This window comes from Ascidiella aspersa, chromosome 3 (genome assembly GCF_963924565.1).
Source record: "Ascidiella aspersa chromosome 3, kaAscAspe10.2, whole genome shotgun sequence".
Classification (NCBI taxonomy): Eukaryota; Metazoa; Chordata; class Ascidiacea; order Phlebobranchia; family Ascidiidae; genus Ascidiella; species Ascidiella aspersa.
The window spans coordinates 23,486,012-23,507,719 of NC_139449.1; the positions used below are offsets into that span (position 1 = coordinate 23,486,012).

At 36.0% G+C, this 21,708-nt stretch overlaps 1 protein-coding gene across 2 annotated transcripts; it reads right to left on the reverse strand.

The window, feature by feature from the left end:
* Positions 1–1,879: 1,879 nt before the first annotated feature.
* On the reverse strand, positions 1,880–17,869 carry LOC146160970 (guanine nucleotide-binding protein subunit alpha-11-like). 2 transcript variants are annotated; one of them, XM_083385573.1, is made up of 7 exons: positions 17,316–17,869; positions 15,482–15,666; positions 12,462–12,622; positions 8,441–8,569; positions 7,750–7,879; positions 6,099–6,252; positions 1,880–4,104 (listed from the first exon to the last, which is right to left on the reverse strand). In XM_083385573.1, the coding sequence occupies exons 1-7, from the start codon at positions 17,446–17,448 to the stop codon at positions 3,914–3,916; spliced, it is 1,083 nt and encodes a 360-aa protein (XP_083241699.1). In that variant the 5' UTR covers positions 17,449–17,869; the 3' UTR covers positions 1,880–3,913. The 2 variants fall into 2 exon arrangements, with proteins under 2 accessions (XP_083241699.1, XP_083241698.1); XM_083385572.1 differs by lacking the exon at positions 17,316–17,869 and adding an exon at positions 16,391–17,292.
* Between the last annotated feature and the right edge of the window lie 3,839 nt (positions 17,870–21,708).

Sequence of the window (21,708 nt, forward strand, 5' to 3'; positions counted from 1 at the left end):
ATGCCTAGCTTATATTACTAATCGAAAATTGCTTAATTAAATGTATTTAGATGGCAAATACACCACTGCTCGGAATTGACAACGACACAGGAAAAGCATTAAGTTATAAACACGAAAACGAAACATAATCGGTTTCACGACGGGGCAGCCAATGTGAACGATATGTACAGGGCTGACACGGGGCCACGTGGCAAAAAAAGACACGACATGACGTCATAAAGTTATCTTCGGGGAATGCAGGCGAGGCCACAGTTTTGCTTTTCAAACGTCTTGCAGGGTTAATTATTCGCACAAAAGTTATCGTCTATTGTGGTAAGTGGGTCGGGGTAACTGTGCACATGTGATTTAACGAAAACGCAAAAGCGCCAGATAAAGCCGGCAGTTTAACTGCTAACGCCCTTTTGGGTGCTGCGCTGGCACGAAATAATGATTCGTAGTATTATGTGTTGTTTTTTTGTTTGACAAATTGGCCCGAGCCCTCGCGACGCCATTAACAGGTGTTCCTCGACGGCGCCCGGGCTGACACAGGAGACGTTTGCAAACAAAACACCTCTGCACCAAGGCCAAGCCGGCGAGATTAAATATTAATGGAGCGCTTAATAATGGCGTGACCTGCGCAGTTGAACGCTGCGACTGTTCACAAACTCCAGATAAGCACTCGTTTAATTGTCCGTGCTGAATCGTTGTTTCCAGCTAATCTTCACATATCGACCTCTCGCAACGCATTCCTTATATCGTAAGGTTAAAACAATAAAAAATATTATATATATTTATATAATATATAAGGAGATAGACTAATGGGGAAGAGGGGAGTACTCGAGCAACTGACTGTTTCGACAAGAAAAACGGCTGAAAACCATAAAAAAGAACAGAAAACAAAACAACTGTCGTCGTTTAGCAATAAGGCGGGAAACCACCAGGTACAACGCGTCGCGTAAAAGAGCTGACCAAAGGGGACAAAACCGATATACTATATATAGTAGGAAAATAGACGACAAGCTAGCTATATAGGTATTTAACACTAACGCCACGAAAACGGCGACAAGCAAACAGTAGTCATACTGACATTTTTGAGTGCTGTGGGGGCTTATGTTTTATGGGAGATTGACCACGGTAACAAAACAGTACTATATGGGTTTTTTATGACATTAATCGTTTTTTGTTTGTGTTGGATTATACACACGTAATTAATTAATTTTTATAACAGGCCGAGAACACTGACTTGTTACGAAGTAAAAACAGATAGCTTCCCAAAAAGTTTGCAACGTTTAAAAAGTTGTAAAAAACAACTGATTCTTTCTTATCAAGCTCTCACAACTTTTAGCAAAAAAAATATCGACAGAATCGAATGCCAGGCTTGTTTTGGCTATGCGAATTTTGGGCCCGTAAATTTTCGTAACAAATCTGAGAAAATCGCACTGTTAAGAGTCTGGTCGGTCAAAGTTCACGCGCCTTAAGGAAGAGCTACAGCACAGCGCAAGTTTTGGCGCCTCTCAATTAACCGGCACGCGACGGACAGGCAAAGCGACAGGCGGGATGTTTTTGTATTTAAATAATTAACTTTGGGCATCGCGCGGCGAGGGGGCGGGTCGATAGACAGGCAGGCGACAGGGGCGAAAATCGAGCCGCACGCGAATTTCATTAGACTGCGCGAGGGCCACCTGCCAGCGGGACTTTCGCCTTAACAGGACAGACAAGATCTCGCAGGTGGCTGCGCTATTCGTCAAAACACATACGACGGGAAAGATGCGGGAAAGGGAAGGAGTCGCTCGGTCTATGTTTCATATTCGGGCCACCGAGTGCGACTCCAAAGCTGAATTTAGCCGTCCCGAGTCGTTCACAGGTTGGCACACATCGGAAGGTTTTTTCAGTCGAAAGGAATGCCGTACAATTTTGGGCGAATAACCTCTGCTAAGTTGCAAATTCGATGTTGGCGTCGTTAGGTATTTTAGTAAATCGGAAAAAAATGTTTGGTCCCGTTGTTACGCAAATATCAACAAACGGTGGTAGCGCGTACGGCAGTCGATAGGCCGTAGCAGTTATCCCTGCGACAAACAACAGCATAGCAGCCTACGACAAGCCTTTTGGACACGACCTTGACTGTAATGCTGCCGACACGAGTACAGACAGCAACCACCCACCTGCAGCATTTCCTAGTCCTCGAAGGGCAAAAGGGTGATTTGACGACATATGCGCGACAAGGGGCGTGTGCGTTTTATGGGACAGGGTGGCCGTTTTTAGCATTAAACCAGAAAAAATAATCGCAATAGGTATAAACATTATTATACGCCGATATGACTGAACGCAGTTACCCTTTTCGATCGAAGTTACCGTTTTGGCCAAATTTTTTTTATATTATAAGTAGGTATGCCACTTTTTCGACACAAGAGTTGTAAGACATTACTTCTGACATAATAAATATCGAGACCAAAGGAAGGACATGTGATTTGATGTATCTAGACGGCGGCCAAATCCAGATAACTTTGCATAACAAAACGATAACAAGAGTAAATGGCGATACTTTCAAGACAGCAAAACAAACAAAATCGTCCGTATTTTCTTAAGGAAGGAAGAGGAACCTCCGCTAACGCGTGGTGTGTGAAAGCAGCGCAGACCAATTGCTTCGGGGTGTTTTAGCCAGATTCGAAGTTGTGGTGAATTTACTTCGCCGCACCGCTACACAAGGCAATACACCGCGCGTTGTTACTTACGTTCTGGTCGTTGGCCACTTGAACGTGTGGGTTTGCGACGCATTAGGTTGTCGTGACATTAGTGTTGGCGATTGGGGGGCAAAACTGCCATGGGAACAATCCCGTGGCGCCGCTCGACTCGGCAAGTATGCGTCAGAGTTGTTGTGTGGGTTCGGGTCATTTTACGCCGCAAATGTTGGCGGTCGCGCGGTTATGAAAACAGAGGTGAAATTAGCACAGGCACAGCGGAAGGTCCGTTGCCGACCCAGGAAGATTTTCCTCTGCGTTTCGCTGTTTTGGTTTCGTGCTGCGGAATTTCCGATTTAGCGCGTCAGGTCACACTCGGTTAATTTTCGACGGTTAGTCAACGACCGGCTCTCATTTCATCACTTAAAATAAGCGAAACGCCCCTTTTCGCAGCGGTCACGTACGAAAGAGGTGGCAACACGACAATGAATCAGTTCAATAAGTGAAGACCTTGGCTACCATAACTGTGCGAACGCCTAAGAGAAACCAGACGAAATGGTACAAAGCAGCTGTAGGTGTTTTACATTTTAACCCCCAGGAAACGTCCATTGTGGTAGTTAATTGGGAAAAACGATTGCTGTAGGACAAACAAACATCCAAATTTCTAGTTTTATAATTTAGCCATCCTTTTATCGCAAATGGAAACGCTCGCTTGGTTTCCCGGCAACAGCGCCAGACGTCCTTTCTTAACGTCATCCGGTGCTAAAAAATTTAATGCGGCTGAGAAATCCATGTTAATCTGATAAATGCGCGTCAAGGGGTCAAAGTCGATTTCTTCAACGGGCTACTAACAAGGAGAAGTGCAACATTTGCGTCAATAGGGCGCGTCAAGACCTATCGCCGCCGATAAGTCAGTAAGAGCGACGCTGAACGAATTGCGTCGTTACATAAAAAGGTAGCAACAAAAGTTTTGCAAAAACTAGGGTTTTTAAAGGAAAAAGTGTGACGACAAAACAGGCCGAGTCGGCTTGCACGGGCGACGGTAAACACGACAAAACCTGGTTCCTTGGCGAAATCCAGACCACGTCTAGATGTAAAAAAAGAGTGCGAATGGACGATGAGAGATCTTTCGTCTGTTCAGTAGTCCTGTGTACGGCGATCGGGCTGCTCTTTTTCCACCAAAAATAGCGGGGCGGTGTACAGTCGTCCGGTTTTATTCCAACGCCGCCTCCTGAAAACCCCGAGCAGTCGGCAAATCACACAAGGTTGTATTCCTTAAGGTTTGCTTGTAGGATCGTGTCCCGAACGGCGGCGAACACGAAGCGAATGTTTTCCGTGTCGGTGGCGCACGTAAAGTGGCTGTACACGATTTTGTCCTGGTCCGGGTTAAGGTCCACGAACATGCCGAGAATGAACTCTCTCGCCGAAGCGGCGTCTTCGGCTGGGCCTGAGAGAAGTAAAAAAAATAAAACAGTTATCGAGTTGTTGTCGCCTGCAACGTTATTGCGCCTCCTCCTAGCAATAATCGATAAACCTTAAAGCCACGAAGCCGATTGCGGGGGACCAAGGCAAGTGAAGTAACTCGCCTGTAAACTTTTACTAATTGTCGCGTTAAATATTCAATTGGGAAGGGTGACCAACAATAAAACAACGAATAAAAGTGTAGCAAGCTCGTTAGACAACGAGAGCATGTGTGAACACCGCAACAAACCAAAATACTGCACAAACATTAGGGTCCAGCCCCTGTAATATGCTTTAATTATTAATAATGTACTAGAGCTTGCAAATGACCTTAAAGGCCGAGACAGCAAAACAGTTAAATACCAACAGGCAACAGAAACCAAACACGGCCAAATGTTGGAAAAACCCGAAAGGGACACTTAAATTGTATCTCCCTAGACGTTTAATGAATTGTCGTTCAAAAACTGTATAAGGGTAAAAATGGTAAAATAGTATAATTTTACACATCAAGTGTAAACTAATAAGGTGATGAGAAATTGTACAGCAGCATCTTAATGAATTACACAGTTGCTACTTAAAAGAAAAAAGGTCAAGAACTGCATGACTTCGTCTAACCTCAGAGCGGATATGACACCAAGCTATATATATTGCTAGTACACATTCGGAATGCAGTGCGATGCAGACGTTAAAATTAGCGAATTGTATTTTCGGCAACAGTACTGGGCGACTTACAATGCTCAACCTTGGACTATATCTAACAGAGTGGTCACGCCTTTATAACGCCCAAGTCAAGCGCCTCAATTTTGCGTGGGCAGCGTTCAGGTTAAAGTTGCGAAAGACTTCGATCGTTTAGCAGCACCCTAGACGTTGGTGTAAGTGCTTAGTAACGCAAGGCAAAAACGTTTGTCCTAAACACGAACAATCTCTGGTATAAGAGACCTCAAAATATGTTAAATCTAACGATAAATTTGACGTACACAGCCAACTTTAGATCTACACTGCACTGCGGTACCTTGATTAAGTCTATTTGAGGTGGTATGCTTTGTTTTACAAGTATTTATCAGAGATATCAAACCGCCAGAAAAAACTAGTATTTTGCTACTGGTATATTCGTCAAAAAACTAATCAAATATTTATATATTATATAACTAAAAATACAAGGTAATGGTAGCAAGACTGGCGGTAAAGCGGATAAAATTTCCCGATTTTGATTTGCAAAACCACGTTCGCGTCCATTCTCTTATGGGAGGTCTACTCAAACATGACCACCTTAACCCACAGTTGCAGAAATTTTCCCAAATAGAGTTGTTCTGGCCATTATCTGAGCCAGCGGTGAATCACACGTAAACTATTACATCACATGGCACTCAGGCCATCAAACAGAGGGCAACGACTGAACGCACGGAAAACACACGAGTTGCCTCTGTTCTGTCTACATCAGATGCATGTGACAGTTGTGGCACATGCGCGTGTTTAAGAAAAGGCGTGGCGACATTTTATCTCCGCCTTTCCCTGGGCTAATTGCGCATCTTTTCGATTGGCAAACAGCGAATGGAGGAGCTGTCGGTGACAAGTCATTAAACAGTTAATTGTCAACATACTTGGCAGAAACACATTTGTAAGCAATTCGAATGATATTACACTTAAATTTAAAGAAATCGCTTAAGATGAACACTTTTCTTTAAAATCATGCGCCATTGCAAATCAGTCTGGAATAATATTAACACCACAGTCATTGTTATAGTCAATGCTTTCCTAATAAGAAAGCATCGCATCCACTTCTATCCTGGTTCGAACAAACTGACAAACCAAACCATAACAAAATAAAGGGAATTGTGTTAGTGATAAAATATATATATTTTTTACAAATATTTTTTTCCCACAAAATTCTTTAGTTTTTTTACTGTTTCTTTGGTCGACATAGGCGCTAAGTCACCTGCATTCTTCCATACTGAACCTAGCTACAGTACATAAACTTACCATTGAAATCTGGGAAGTAGTCGGCCAGGTTTGAATAAAGGATTTTCTCCTCCAGCAGATCTTTCTTGTTAAGGAATAGAATAACTGAGGAGTTATGGAACCAGGGATAAGTGATGATCGTTCTGAATAATGCTTTACTCTCCTCCATGCGGTTCTATAAAGCATAGTGATAAGGTAAAACAACATAACTGATATACGTTATAACAAAGGGAAAATTATAAAAAAAACACTGCATATGTTCATCAAATAAATTGTTGAATTTGTATTGTTTTTCTCTTTAGTACTATTATAGGCACACAGTTTTATTGCAAGCTTTCTGTATTGAACCCAAACCAGAACTTCATGAACCAGTTTTAAAACAATTTTGGTTAAGTTAAGTTAGAACAAAATGCCTCCAACATAAAGCAGAAAAAATATTTGATTTTAAACTGAATCTGAACCTATGTATTAGTCAAACAGGTACTCTGTGGTAATAGTATCCAAAATGCAGGTAGTTCTGTCTGAACTAAAAACAGTAATATTTATTTTTGAATCATTATAGAATGATTTGATATAAAAGTTATGAAAAGCTGTAAAAAAGATAAAAAAGGTTTTCTTTAATTGTGGTACTCATACTCCTGATATTAGGGAGGTACTGGAGTGATACTACTAAACCTTATGGAGATAAGTGTTTAAGCTATGTTTTGTGTTTGGATCCAGTTTTTAACAGCTTAAGCCTTAAATTAATATATAATATTCTATCTTTAATTTAAAAAAAAAAATTTAGCGAACAATGAAATATGAACGACATCATTAGTATGCCCAAAACAATCTTAACAGATTAAATTGATGGTTCAAAGAAATTTTTCATGTTATCAAGCCCAAATTTGCTTTAGCGTTAAGAACTTTAGTTGCCTGGATATGTTTTGCTATGCCAGACTACATGGAGTGGTCTGTTGTGAGAGCTACACAGGTAGTTTTAAAAACTTGGTCACAAATAATGGGTAATTATGAAGTTTTAACAAACTTCCAAAGCTAAATATTGTTGTGGTTTGGCTGTTAGAATTATTCACACTGCAATGCTACATCACAGCACTCGTTAAACCAGGTTAATAAAGGCATACATAAAAAACATGACTTAAAACAAGTGTAGTTGTTTTCATTTTTTTAATCCTTCTCAGCTATATAACATTATATGCAATGGTTAGATAACAAGTTCTGCAGGCCTTGTAAAAACCTTGTTGCCATGTCTTTTGGAAGACCTAAATATCAGGTATAATAATACCAAGTATTGGACAGTCCCCTAAAGAAGGAATGTCTGTGAGGTTAAATCAAATTGTTTTACCTTTACACATTTATTTGTACCTTTTCACTGTCAATAACTTGAAATAAATATGAATTAGCTTATAAAAGTCTGCCCAGGTCTTTTAAACATGCTTTAAGATAAAGTGTAAGAAGTGTAACCATAAAAAATTTAAAAGAAATACGTAGAATATTTGTCAGTAAACAGCAGTTTTGTTAAAGGGTCTTTATTAGTTTAGGTTGCATAGCAAGACATTTATTCTTCATTTTGTGAAGCAATTAAACATTAAACAACTTATATTGACAAAGTGTGTACAAATTATTGGTGATTTTTTGTAGGTACTATTTATTAAAATTTAAGTTAACCCACCTCATTTCCAGACTCCACTAATACTTGATCATATTCGCTCAGCGCAACAAGGAACATTATGGAGGTCACATTCTCGAAACAGTGAATCCACTTCCTTCGCTCTGATCTCTGGCCCCCAACATCTACCATCCTTCAAATAAATATATAATTTATATTATATTTGTTTATAGTTAGGCACAGTTGAGATTTTGCACTACCCTGCATGCCAATCCACACGCTATTCACTATGGGCAAGTGCTTATGACACCCACTCACGGACTGGCAAGGGCCCTAATTTAATTGTTGATATTATCATCAACTGGACTTCATTCGTTGATTCGCAATAAATTGCGGTAAACGTTACACATGATACACACTTGTGTAGTTAAAACTACAAAAATGAATTAGACAAGAGCATTAAACATGACAATAAATCCTATGCAAACACATAAAGGCATAAAAATAGACAAACATTATTATAATTCTAACAACCATTCTACAAGATGCTTTTTACTAAAACTAATTCAGCTTTATAATGATTATTAGAAATATAAAATTATAAAAAAGGGGTTTAAATGCAGATTAAAAAATCAAACTGATTAAATTAAAAAGGAACTTTTTTGGTTTTAAAAAAATTGTATATCAATTTTACAGAATAAATTCTTAAACTAAGAAAAATGTCAAATCCTTAACATATGCTTATATGATATACCTAAATATGATTTGATCCAAATGAAAAGGATATTCAATAATCCCAGTGGTAGGTATTCTCACTCTGAGGATATCCTGTTGAGTGGGGAGGAAATCTTTTTTTTGTATTCTTTCCAAGTCAGTGAGGTAACTAAACAACAATGCAACAAATTTTAATTAGCAAGAAAACAATAGGGGATGCAACAGAAAAGGCTCTATTGTAATAAGGTTACATACACAGTAGGCCATTGAAATAAAAAAATACCCAGGTCCTAATAATGTTTTTATTCATTAGGATTTTTCAGATTTATTTTGCATGGCATGGCATGTCCAACAAAGGTACTTCACTGAGCAATATTCTGATGGTAACAATACATTAATGAAACTTAGAGTTAAGAAAACTTTGATTTTAAAAAACATTTATCGCCAAGGATGGTGAACCTTTTAAATTGATTGGGTCGCACAAAGACTTTTAATTTTCTAAAAAAAAACTCATACAATAATTTTATATTCATTTTATTGTAAAACTTGATGTTTCATCTTCACCACAAATAATATTATCTTTGGCTGACAGTAATACCTAAGTTTATCAAGATGGTTCTGTATTATTGATTCTATAAAATTCATTTTTAAAAGTAGGGTTTGTACAAACATTAAGAACAAATAAAGTTCACAGAGCTTAAACAAAAAAAAATAGACGGGCGTGCGGTTGTTGTATATTTTATCGGGGGGGGGGGGGATTTAGTGTATTTTTTTTTGTTCAATTTTTTCTTTCAGGGAGGGGGGGTATTGTGGATCGTTATAAATAGCGTTACTTATCAGGGTTGCTTTCAAATATTATTAATTTAACTTTGGTTTGTGGTTTAGTATAAACGTTGCCTGTTCTTTTATTTCCTTAACTTGTTTCTGCAAGCAAAAACAGATATGGGACGAAAATCACACGACTTAACTTATGTCTTAGATACTAAAGGGGTAGTTGCCATGGGTTTAATTTTCTTTTACGTTAGTTTGGTAAAGACTATGCAAAATTAATTTTAAAATTGTTTTGCAATCAAAATATTTTATTCATTTATATTTTTTTATTTTTGCCGAAAATTTTGAAAAATTTTCAGGCTTTTTTAACTTATGATTCAATCTGGCGACATAGTTCACGAACGTCATATAAAGAAAGTTTCTAGCAATGCCTCCCTGCTTTACGATGGGTGAAACTTTATTTTATACTGGCCTTGCCTCTTCATGCAATACCGCGATATTAAATTAAAATATGGCATGGTATTTTGGAAATGATCGAGAGATATATTTGATAAATAGAATTACGTAGATAATGCGTGTGGCCATGTTATGAATTTTGACAAGGTAACTTGTTTAAAAAGCAAATATAATAATTCGCTTAAAATTATTTAACGCCTATAGTTTGCTATGCTATTGCCAATTTTATTCGGTAATATTTTACCCTGGCTTGGTCCGCATACAGCTTTATGTTTTCCTTGCTGCGGCCCTTGTACAATTTTAATTTGTTAGGCCTGGTGTTGATGTTTGATTGGAGTAAAATACGCAACAGGTGCAAATAGAGAGGCGTACAATGTCACCAGATTTCGGATTTATATTTGCGACAGTAAAATATGTTGTTTTGTAAGAGTAGTCACGGGTTATTTTACTAAGTAAATCCTCTTTCTTAAATGCAAGTCGCACGTGCCCAGTTTTACTAACTTCAAACAATGAACGTTGCATGCGCGGGACAATGAAGCGCAGCATGATGCCAGCAGCCACTTAGTCCCTTCGCGAGCTGAACCAAGGAAGCGATATGAACAAATTCTGTATCGAGTTTTTCTACTGCTAGTTAGGAGTAGATAGCTAAAAATAGCTAAAACGATGACGTCACAATATTTTAGGTTTTTTGCCCCCCAGTCAGAGGCCCCGAGGGGTACAGCCTAATAAAACTCGGCATCGCACCTTCATACCACACTCTACGCCATGTCTGAAAATTTGAAAGTTCTACCATGTCTACTTTTTCTATAAAGCTTCGGACAAAAATCGGTTGAAAACATGTCATAGGAAACCAAAAAGAGGAGACGGGGTGCGGTTGTTGTTTATTTTGTAAGGGGGTATACATCCAAGGTTTAGTGTTATTTTTTTTAATTTTTAATTTAATTTTTTTTTTAATTTTAATTTTTTAATATTCTTAATTGACTTAATTATTTATTTTTATTTTTTAGTATTTTTATTTTTATTTTATTTTTTTTTTTTATTTTATACTTTTTTTTTTTTAATATTTTGTATTTTGTATTGTGTATTTTATATTATATATTTTGTTTTTTATTTTCCTTAACTTGTTTCTGCAAGCAAAAACAGATATGGGCCGACAAAATTCCCCACTTAACTTATGCCTTTGATGTAAAAGGAGTTCAAATATGGCGTAGATTTTGGGAAATGATCAAAACATATATTTGATAAATAGAATTTACGTAGATAATGTGTATGGCCATTTTATTACATTTTGGCCAGCTTACGTGTTTGAAAAGCAAATACTATCATTCTCCTAAAGACTTAAAATAGTTTAACGCCTATGGTTTGCAATACTTTTGCAAACTTTTACTCAGTAAATTTTTACCATGGCTTGGTCCGAGCAATTACTGTTAAAACAGACTTTAAATCTGTAGTTTTAAACAATATGAAAAACACTATTATGTGCCTAATATGCAAACTATTAAATCGAAAGTTTTGCTAGTTTGTTAGGCCTGATGTTGGTTGGAGAAACAAGCACAACAGGTGCTAACAGAGAGGCGTAGACTGCCTTAAGATTTGCAGCGGTAAATACATCCTATTGACACTTGATTATTAGGTGAAGCTTATCGCAAAGTAATTGGTCGCCCGAAAAAATGCTGATGCCGCATTATAAATGTGTCGCCAATATTCTGCCTTGAACATCCCTACTCGGAATGCTTCCCTGCGTTAATTGTACGGTGGGTGAAACTTTATTCACGGCCTTACCTCTTTTTGTATTACCGACAATACGATGAAATACGATTTGAAGAATATTTGAAAAAATCGTATTTGGAGAATATTTGCTATTTGCACCTGTTTTGTATGTTACTCCAATTCAACATATCAACACACAATTTAAGTTGTGTAGGCTTGGTGTTGATACGTTGGATTAGAGTTGTCACCAGATTTTGCATTTAAATTTGCGGCGGTGAAATAAGTTGTTTCTTAAGAGCATTAAGTAATTTTACTAAAGAGAAGCCTCTTTTTAAAATGCAAGTCACACGAGCCCAGTTTTGAACGAGCCACTTCGCACAATGAAAGTCTCACGCACGGGACAATAAAGCGCAGCAGGCGTCAAGACGCTTCGTCACTTCACAAGCTGGACAAAGCAAGCGAATATGAACAAATTCTGTATGAAAGTTTTTCTGCTGATAGATGGCAGTCGTTAGCTACAGAGAGCTAAAACAAAAATATTCGGCCCATATAAATAGCGGCAAAAACAAGATATGTCCCGAAAATAAATTTTCAGCACATATAATTTGGGTATCTCCACTGCATAAGGATTATGTTTTCAACAACAACACTCCCTCGTTAAAAATAATTTTTTAAACACTTCTGTTTTTTTAAATATTTGAAAAGTATTTCGTTGTTTTAAAAAAACAAATGGTTTGCTGAAAATCTGTAATGGGTCTTTTTTGGTTTTAATTTAATTACTACATATTTTTTGTTTTATTTATGCACCGCTGTGTCAACTAAGTTATTTTATTTTTGTTTGATCCTTAAAGAATTGTATTCTTCCTCATTAGAGTGCCCGCCATATCCTAGCAAACAAGAGGAGTTGCATATAAAAGCAGTTTATAAATTAGAGTAGTTTATTAACACAAAATATTATAGATAAATATTTCAAACTAAAAAATAAGTAACAGAAATATTTCAAAAGTATAAAACAAATAAAATAAGCAACCACATCTCTTTCTCTGACAAATAAAAACATTCCTAAATTTATATAACAATAATAAAAACATAACTCAATATCTTTTGTATGAAGCATAACTTACTATTTTGTGGAATCAGATAGCTGGTATTCTCGCCTTCTGTCATAGCATTTCTGTATTCCTTGGTCATCCCACAAACTCCGCACAAAGGGTACATAAACAATAAAGTCCTCATATGTTGAAATGTTATCTACTTGAATATCACGGACATCTTCGGCATTATCCTAAAGAAAAGAAAATTGCAATTTTATTCAAGCACAATATACTACAAAAAAACAGGGACAAGAAATATCACGATCTGGCTATATTTAGGACAAAGAAAAATATTTATACATTTTAATGAACATTTGTAACGGTAAGAAAAAATGTATTATTAAAAGGTGGTACAATTGAGGAAGGGTCAATTACATTATTCATTCAAGTACCTGCCAATTACGAATCTAGACAGATTCTAACCCTGAGTTTATCCTTTTAAAATTAAAAAGGTTACCAACTATTTTTTATTATGTTAAAATCTTCTAAATACAGGGTTGTTCCTAAGCAAAAATTTACACTCGCCAGCTGGGCGAGCGGCAATCAATCATCACTCGCCCGGACGAAATAACACTTGCCAAATTTGTTGGCACGCCGTCTGCAAATTTCCGTCCTAGCGAGGTCATTTCTTGGGTTATCGTTATTCCGTCTTGTGTTTTTTTTACGTAAGCATTAGTTTTTATAAAGGTCTGATTGTTTATTTCCATCCACGGATAAGCAAATTAATGACCCATGAAGCAGTTAACGCTTAAAACAATGTTATAGCGAAATATTTTTTACAATCTTCAGTGAAAAAAATAATACTGACAATTTAGTAGCCACGGCCTGCCTGTTTTCCATTTTTCTAAAAATCCTCGCGCTCTCTTTTTTCGTATTCTGTTTTTTTTGTGCTTGAAGGACGTTTTAACGCATGTTGTTCCACGCCACAAAGAAAACGCCACATTTCGCCTAACACTATAGTTTGTACCCAAGTAGGCGATATTTTCAAATATCGTAATGTTCAGTGGAGGTTTCGGTCCCTCAAAACATAAAAAACACTGCTTACAAATATTATTGCAAGACATTTTAAATATTATTTGCAAGACAACTTATTGTTAGCAAAAACTCCAGCAATTGCTTTTAATTTTGTAATACAAACAATTAAATAAATACAAAAAAGTAGAATTCTTATCCTGAGTACATCGCAAGTCTAATAAACATTTTCCTCATAACTATTTGCCACTGCAGTAATGACGTCTTTGTTTGCCGGTAAACAATTTTTTTTAAACGGGACAAAGAGTCTTTATTACGAATTTCGAACGTGCTTTCGATTAACCTTATTATTTGTGTAGTATTGAATATATTTGCGTGTTAGTGTTTAGGAAGTAACTGGCCCTAAGTAATATTTCGCTTAGTAGTGGTGCTTAACACAAGTTGTCCTACACTAACTAATTCAATTTCTCGCCGAAGCCACTCGCCAGTCAGGCGAGTGGGTGTTAATCAGCACTCGCCAGGAGCGATTTGCACTCGCAGTGGCGAGTGCTTAAGCCCAACCCTGAAATAGGTGTTGTAAGTTTTCAGCAAAAAGTGCCATGAAATGCAGTCTTATAACTACCCGATGTTGTCAATTTCTTGGACATAAGTGGGCAATGTTGTAGGTCAGTGCTCTCACCCTTTTTTCGGTTTTATATTTTTAAACACTTATTAATAACATTGTATACCTGACAAATAGAAATACACACAGGCAAGAAAAAAAAATCAAGTAACCTTAAGAACTTGCTGTTCTCGGTAGAAGAGTCTAAATACATTTAAGGAGGGAAAGCATTCACAGGAAGTGACAAAATATTTGCATCATTAGGTTAAAATTGCAAATTTTTATTTAAATGAGCCATGACATATTGATTGTATGGCAAACAAGTTGTGCACAATTTACCAATTCGCTGTATGGATGCACAAAAAACATTGTATCAGTTTTCTGTGAACGCAAAAATTTATAATGCCTGTAACTCCTTAAATTTTAAGTTAAAGAGGTGTTATTGATGATGCAGATTCTCCAAAAGCAAAAAAAATATTATATGGTTACTTGCAATTGCAAAGGTTCCACAATATATTTTTTTTTTTTTTTTTTTTTTTTTGAGATGATGCTACAAAGTTACATCATAACGTGATGTCACAAACTTACATTAAAACATTACTTCACAAAATTAACCAAATTGTGACAACGTAAACAAGAAAACACATTATTTTAATAGTTTTACATAACATGGATGATATAGATTAGCGCAAAGAGATAAAATGGCTTTATATTGTTCAAGATGCCAAAAACTTTTTTTAGGGTGCGGTGAGACGATGTGCCAAAATTAGATCAGGTATGATCAAAACATAATTTAGATTCGCGCAAAGCAGAAATAAGTTTTTTCGTTTGTGTTGTCAGAATAGACAAAACATACAGTTTAAAGAAGGCCATGGCTACAGGATCCCATCGATCTGTCCCTGGTTATATGGTAAGCACAGAGCCACTGGACAGATAATAATTTTTTCTTCATTTATGTCAATATATAAATAAACATAGAAGAAAAAAATGCATTTACCTAGTTACAACAGACAAACCATTTAATTTGGAGACATTGCCTTATACCTCCCTGGATTTGCCTGTGTACAAATATGTATACCCTTTGTTCATTTATCAGCAGTATACTCTAGTCTTTGACCTGGTATACAGTTGGGTGTAGATTATACCCAGTTGAAAAGCACTGTTTTTTGCAAAAATGCTACAAAGCGAAGTAATACAAGTCACATAGATTTACACTATTAGTTTTTCCAATGAAGAGTTGTGGGGCACATTTGTTCATTTTTTTATAGGACAATGGCAACCACAACTGTGCTATTCCCAACAACCCAGGCATGATTTCCACATTAGGCCTTAAGCTTCTGATTTAACTTAAGACAAGTGTCCAGTTTTCCAAATCAAATCAATTTAAAATTGAAAAAAGCTTGGTACAATCAGAGTATGGTCAGCATTTTAATGCAATACTTATGTGAAAGATAAATAAATCCTGATGAAAACTTACATAGTTTTTTTCATTTTCAAATTCTATATGTAGCGTCTGCATAGCTGCGGACATATTTTGTATGGAGGTGAGAATGTTCTGGTAAACCAGTTTAATAAAACTGCGCCGATCATCATCATTATAGCCATCACCATGAATGATTCTCATCTGCTTAATGAAGGTTGATTTTCCACTTTCTCCAGTTCCTGTGTTTATTAAAAAATACAGTATTGAGTGTAAAATATTATTATTTTTGCTTCTCGAAAAGTTTAAAGGAACTGAAACTGATTTTACAGAAGTGCCTTTGGCTAACAACAGAATGACATGCAGCAGTTATATCACAATTATTTTGATCAGCTGGATACTATGAAGTAATACGTATTTTTAGGCAATGTTTGTCTATGTAATAAAGCTGTTACATAAAACGTTTTATTCTTAACAAAAGTAGTTCATACCTATCTAAATAACAAAGTATGATGCAGGTAACTGCTAATTTACTGTGTATGTAAAAAAAGTTACAAATAAAGATGTTCCCATATTACATGTATTGTAATACATCAGTTACCAGCAGATGCAACACAATGAATAGTGTTTCCTAAAAGGTAATGCTACTGATTACTGCACAAAAAGAAAGCCAGAACACATGTTGACAATGAATTTCTATAATATTTAGAATAATAAAAACTAAATTTAAAAGTGACGCATGGCATATTATCACAGGCATTACAAAAATAACCATGCAAATAAAAGCGCAAGTGACAACCAGTTTGATTCACGATTATATTTAGCAATTTAAGGTAGGTAAAATCACTACCCACACAAAAGCAGATTAAGGCAAGTGATGACATTATTAGAATAGCGTAATATTTTCTGGAAAAAAATGATTCATTGGATATACATGCCGGCAACAGGCACAAACATAACACATACCAAGCAGTAGCAATTTAAGCTCCCTTCGAGCGTCTTTCTTGTGACGCCGAAGTTCGCGTTCAATCTGTCCATTAATTTTTTCAGCCTCTCGTTGCTCCTTGTTTTTGCAACAATTCCTAAATACTTTCAGCATCTTTTACAGCACCAGCACAACACAACAGTTGCCGTGAATGCGGGAGCTCTTTCAATGGTTAGGGTGGTTGTGTCAAACAGGTAAGTTTTAAGCCCAGATTTTAACCCATTTTTAAACAAGCGCAGCTGGAGTGGGGAAATAAAATAACAAGCACATACCAAATTTAAAGTGACACCTTAAAAATGAACAGGATGACTTTTAATTCTACACACGACAAATGCATTTATAACAAACAAAAAAATTATTGTTATCACCTCATTACAGGCACACCAGTCATAAAGTTTAGATCCTGTTAGCTACTACAATTGAGCTGTGCAATCCAGCTCCATGCACTGTTAGTTATTTTTCTAACTGGTTAAATTCGAACTATACAGCACTGAAACAGAAAAAGTGCCAAAATGATCAAATATTTATCATCCAATAGAGTAAAATTTCCGATATATACCTTATTTTTATTATACTGTTTTTAACAATGTTAACTGGAAACATTTCACTAGGTGAAAAATAAAATAAATGATGTTCAAAAAAAATTGAGGCCAGTATATAAATAGCTAAAACAAATTCAAGCAAACTATATGTTACCAAAAACACAAAATAGGCAGTGCAGAAACAATAGGACACAAATATACTTTGGCAAGACAGTGGGGCCAAATTCCCAATATTGTTAGTGATTTTTTCAAGACAGTTAACCCATAATCAACTCTCACATACCAGTCATCATGTTAGTGATTTTTAAGACAGTTTACCCGAAAGCAAATTAACAATTTTTGTTAAAGAATATCTCTCACATACCGAGTAAAAGCAATTTAAGTTCTTTTTTCGCATCTTTTTTATGTTTCTTTAATTCCTTTTCAATTTGCTGATTAATATTTTCCGCTTCAATCTCTTCGCGAGTCTTGCAGCAATTTACTAACACTGCTGCCATGGCGATCGAACTGGTCAGTAACAGATTTATGCAATTTTAACTAAATATCAAACTTTCCTATCCCATCCTTAGATCATTCTATTTTTTGCAAGACTGCACCTTTGCAAATAAGCAAGATATTTAATGACTTGGCCAATAAACAAAAATTTGAATTACTAAACCTTTACATAACGTAATGTAGACAATTTTAAGAATAGTATACACTTAACCATTACCAAATACAAAAAGTAGCTGTGTACAATACATAGTAGAGATTTTAAAATACGACATTTACCCCAAATTGTTAAGAGACAGAATTTTTTTAAATACAAACAATAACAGCAATTTCTAATGTTATGTTATTTTAAAAAAGATATGCAACTTAAATGCAGGTATACACATTATTTGCGTTGAGGACAATATAAAAGTCTTTTCCTATGTAATATTTTGAGGAAAAGTTTTCTCGTTCATATGAATCCTTTGGCTTTGCAATGTAGGTCAGTCGCCACACTTAAATGTTGGAAGATGCTATTGGCCGGCAACCCAGTACAGAACTTCAAAGCCTGCAGTCCATGATGAACACGATCCGTATTGATATATTGAAAAATGACCAAAAAGTTCGAAATTTGATATATGGCTAGAGAACTTGTGTGCAACTAGACAATACGATAGTGCATTATGCCTAAAAAAAAATCATTCTAAAAGCAAAGCTATCAACTAACATTACAGATCCAAAATCGTAGTGACCATTACTTACATAAAATACCCTATGCAATATCGTACTGTTGAGTTGCAAACAAGTTCTCTAGCCGTATATAGAATTTCAAACTCAAAATCAGTGAATGTGTTACTTGTTTTTTCAAGGTATTTTCAACCCGCCAACGCATTACAAAACAACTTTTTTAAACTGAAGTTTGATACCCCTTATATGTGGGCCAACTTCAGCTTTCGAGGTACTGTACAGTTTCAAGCAATAAATTGTATTGTAATTTAGCAGATTCGTGGGGAGTAGTGCGAATTTAGAAGTTGGTAGACAGGAGAGCTGTGAAAATAGCCTCTTCCTTAAATGTTTGGGGTCAGCCAGCTAAGAAAAGACTGCATACTTCTTATGGATGACTCCCTAACATTAAAGTTGAAATTCTTTAAAAAAAGTTAGGTGATACTCTTCAATTTTGGGCTTCAACACACAACTACCTTTTAGTTTTACTCTTTCTTCTGGTTTAAAAATCTACACTAGAGTATAAGTGTGTAACACAGTAAGTTTTATTTCAAAGTTAGTAAACGCTTATAGTCGATTGCGTTTAACAAACAGCCTGTTTTATTGAAAAGATTGTGAGGCGCTGGTCTAGATTCGGCGCTCTTTCACTATTGTACGTAAAAATTAATAAAAAAAAAATTTTCTTCAAATGCCGCATACCACAACACATATTGTTTGGGTTAGGGTGCGAGTTAGCGTTTGGTTGAGGGTGGGTCAAGTTATTATTAATAATATACATAATATTACTTGACCCACCCTCACCCAAACGCTAACCCGCACCTCCAAACAATATGCGTTGTGGTATACGGTATTATTATTGTTATTTTTTTGCATAACTTTTCACGTACAATAGTGAAAGAGCGCCCTAGATTTCTACCACATTTTTCTATGGTGGTTTATATTGCTAACAATATTTGGGTTAGGGTGCGAGTTAGCGTTTGAGTTGGTCAAGTGTTATTATTAAATTTATTCTCCCATATTTATCTATTTATTGCAATTTCAATTTTATAACAACTCGGTTGGATTAAGCGAAAAAAATGTGGCGCGCAAACCAACGTTTCTTTACTTGCCTAACTAAGAAATGCGAAAGTAAAAAGAAAACACTGCAAGCACAGATAAAATTAAACAAACAAAATGCACACGAAAGCAAAATAACTCCAAGACGCCCTAATTTACCAATACAGAAACACTGCAAAAAATTGCCTAACGCCCTAACTTTAATGTACGTCTGGTCTTCGCATCGCCGGGTGTGGTCTGGTGCATTGTGGGAGTTTTTGTCGCCAAATAAATCATTGAAGGGGTGCGAACTAACTCTGGTAGAGTCTCACCACATTAAATTGGAATAGTCGTGAAATAAACAATTTACAGTTTTTACAGCGAATAACTTTTTTATTTCTTCTATGAAGCACACTTTCCAATAGTTTTGCTTCGTGATAAAGTTACATTTATATTGGTTAGCGTTTAGAAAACAAACCTTGAAATTTTGCAACTAGAAATCTCGAATATCTTTAAAAAGATAAAAAGAAATCTAGGATAAGAATTTTGTTAAATAACTCAGCAACAACGATATTTGAAGTAAATATTTCAGAAATTAACTGTTTTGGTTTTTCGGTTTACATAGGTTTTATTTGTTACAGAATTTTCAGTTTTACCAAGAACTTATATAACAGTCAAAACTAAGATTTTCCGCAAAACCATTAACACAATGAACTACCGGTAATTCAGTATTAAAAAGCGTTGCGACTAACCAGTAGACGATGAAAATAAAGTTAGTGTAGTTCAGAATGTTGTATTAAAGTAACAAAAGTTATGCGATTGGAAAATATCAACCAATTCTTTGGTGCTGTACCCTCGTATAGGCCTATGACGTTTGGCGCTGTACCCTCGTATGGGCATATGACGAATTTTCCACATTTTCAAGCCTATCGTTGTAGCCTATTTATAACCTTTGTACCGTAATTGCCTACTTCAAGGTGTTCATCATGAATATCGTTCTCGCTTCGTATTTGTTCCCTTGAAAACCACTATGATAAAATATGCCAAGCGAAAATCCAATGATTAAACGTAAAATATAAACATTTTACAATGTTGCTTGTGTAAAAACAAGGCGATGCTAAACTGAGGTAAACCTAATTCGAAATATTAGTTTGAATTCGTAACATCTTGCAAATACCAGTTCGATTTCGATTGGTTAAAAATAAACAGAATCATTAAAACAAATTAATTGGTGTAGGTTTTGTGAAACTGTTTGCTGAAATACTGCTCTGAGTTGTTTATTTTTCGCCTACGTTTAATTAAAATTTCTTTGCTGACAATTTGCCTTATCGAATTTCGTTGTTCTACTGCCATCTAGAGTATAAACTTTTCGAGGATTAATCGGATTGTCCTGATAGGTGGGCTATTATTACAAAAACAAAGTAATGTGACATACCACTGCTGTTACACAGAATTATCAACAAACTTGGTTAAACATTGTTGTTTTGTATGGTTTCCGACCTTATTAGCGTTAAGTAAAAGCAAGGGCAAAAAACTAAAAATGGCGACCATCCCGGTAAGGGCTGTGATGACTAAGGCTAATGAGCTATCTTCGAAAATGTCTGTAGTAAATACTCATTATCGAAAAAACAAATTAGAGTGGTCCTAAATCGGGCAACTACAAAATTGAACTTTTTATTGTAAATAGGGAAAAAAACAAGGTTGTCCGACCGAGATAACTGTATAAATTCATATCCGTGTGAACCTTACCAGCATTCACAAATACAACCATGATCCACGAACACTTATAACCGCCGTTAATTACTATAGTACGGTAAGTCATACGATCGACCTAATGTATAACGGCCTTCCCATTTGCTCCCTGACTTTAAACGCAATTAGTTAAATCCGCTGTTCTCAGACATCGTACGGAAAAGGTAAAAAAGTTTTTTTTACCAGATAAATTTATTGTTTTACAACATTAACAAATATGCAACAAATGTATTTTGTGCTGCACCATATTAAACAAGAAGTACGTTGGTGGTCCTTATAATCCCGTCAAACTGTTTGGTGCGTTACCAGAGGTTTTTTAAGTGGTTAAAATATAGTCACGAACCTTAAGGTATAAAAGAAAGTGCATCTTTGTCTTATTGCGGAAAACATTTGGCATACAATTGCCATTATGCCAGCTCCAACATTTAAGTTGTTTTGGTTAGTTCTTACTCGCAGTTTATAACACTATAACCTTAGTACGAACTTAATAATGGTAGTAAAGGACCCACAATATGTGACTGCGTCACTCTTTATGACAAAACGACCAATGTGGCGTTACTATGCAAGCCTTGTATTGTAGCCCCAATCCCTATTCTACTTAGAATCTTGCAAACGTAGCTTAGCAAGTTATCACCGTATCCTTATATTAATAAAGATTAGAGGTATATCGAATTTTTCTGTGGGGAAACAGATATAAGACATATCAACTAACAGTTAGCGCAAGACGTTATCCTCCCAAACAACATCAGATGTTTTCCTCTTAAACTTTTGGGCTT

Bases quoted from the DNA above. Each gene is read 5' to 3' on its own strand.
- LOC146160970 (XM_083385573.1), bottom strand. From the start codon at position 17,448: ATGGCAGCAGTGTTAGTAAATTGCTGCAAGACTCGCGAAGAGATTGAA. The intron at 15,667-17,315 runs GTATGTGAGAGA...TAATAAACACAG, and splicing joins ACTTAAATTGCTTTTACTCG to GAACTGGAGAAAGTGGAAAA. The intron at 7,880-8,440 runs GTATATCATATA...ATTTATTTGAAG, and splicing joins TTGGATCAAATCATATTTAG to GATGGTAGATGTTGGGGGCC.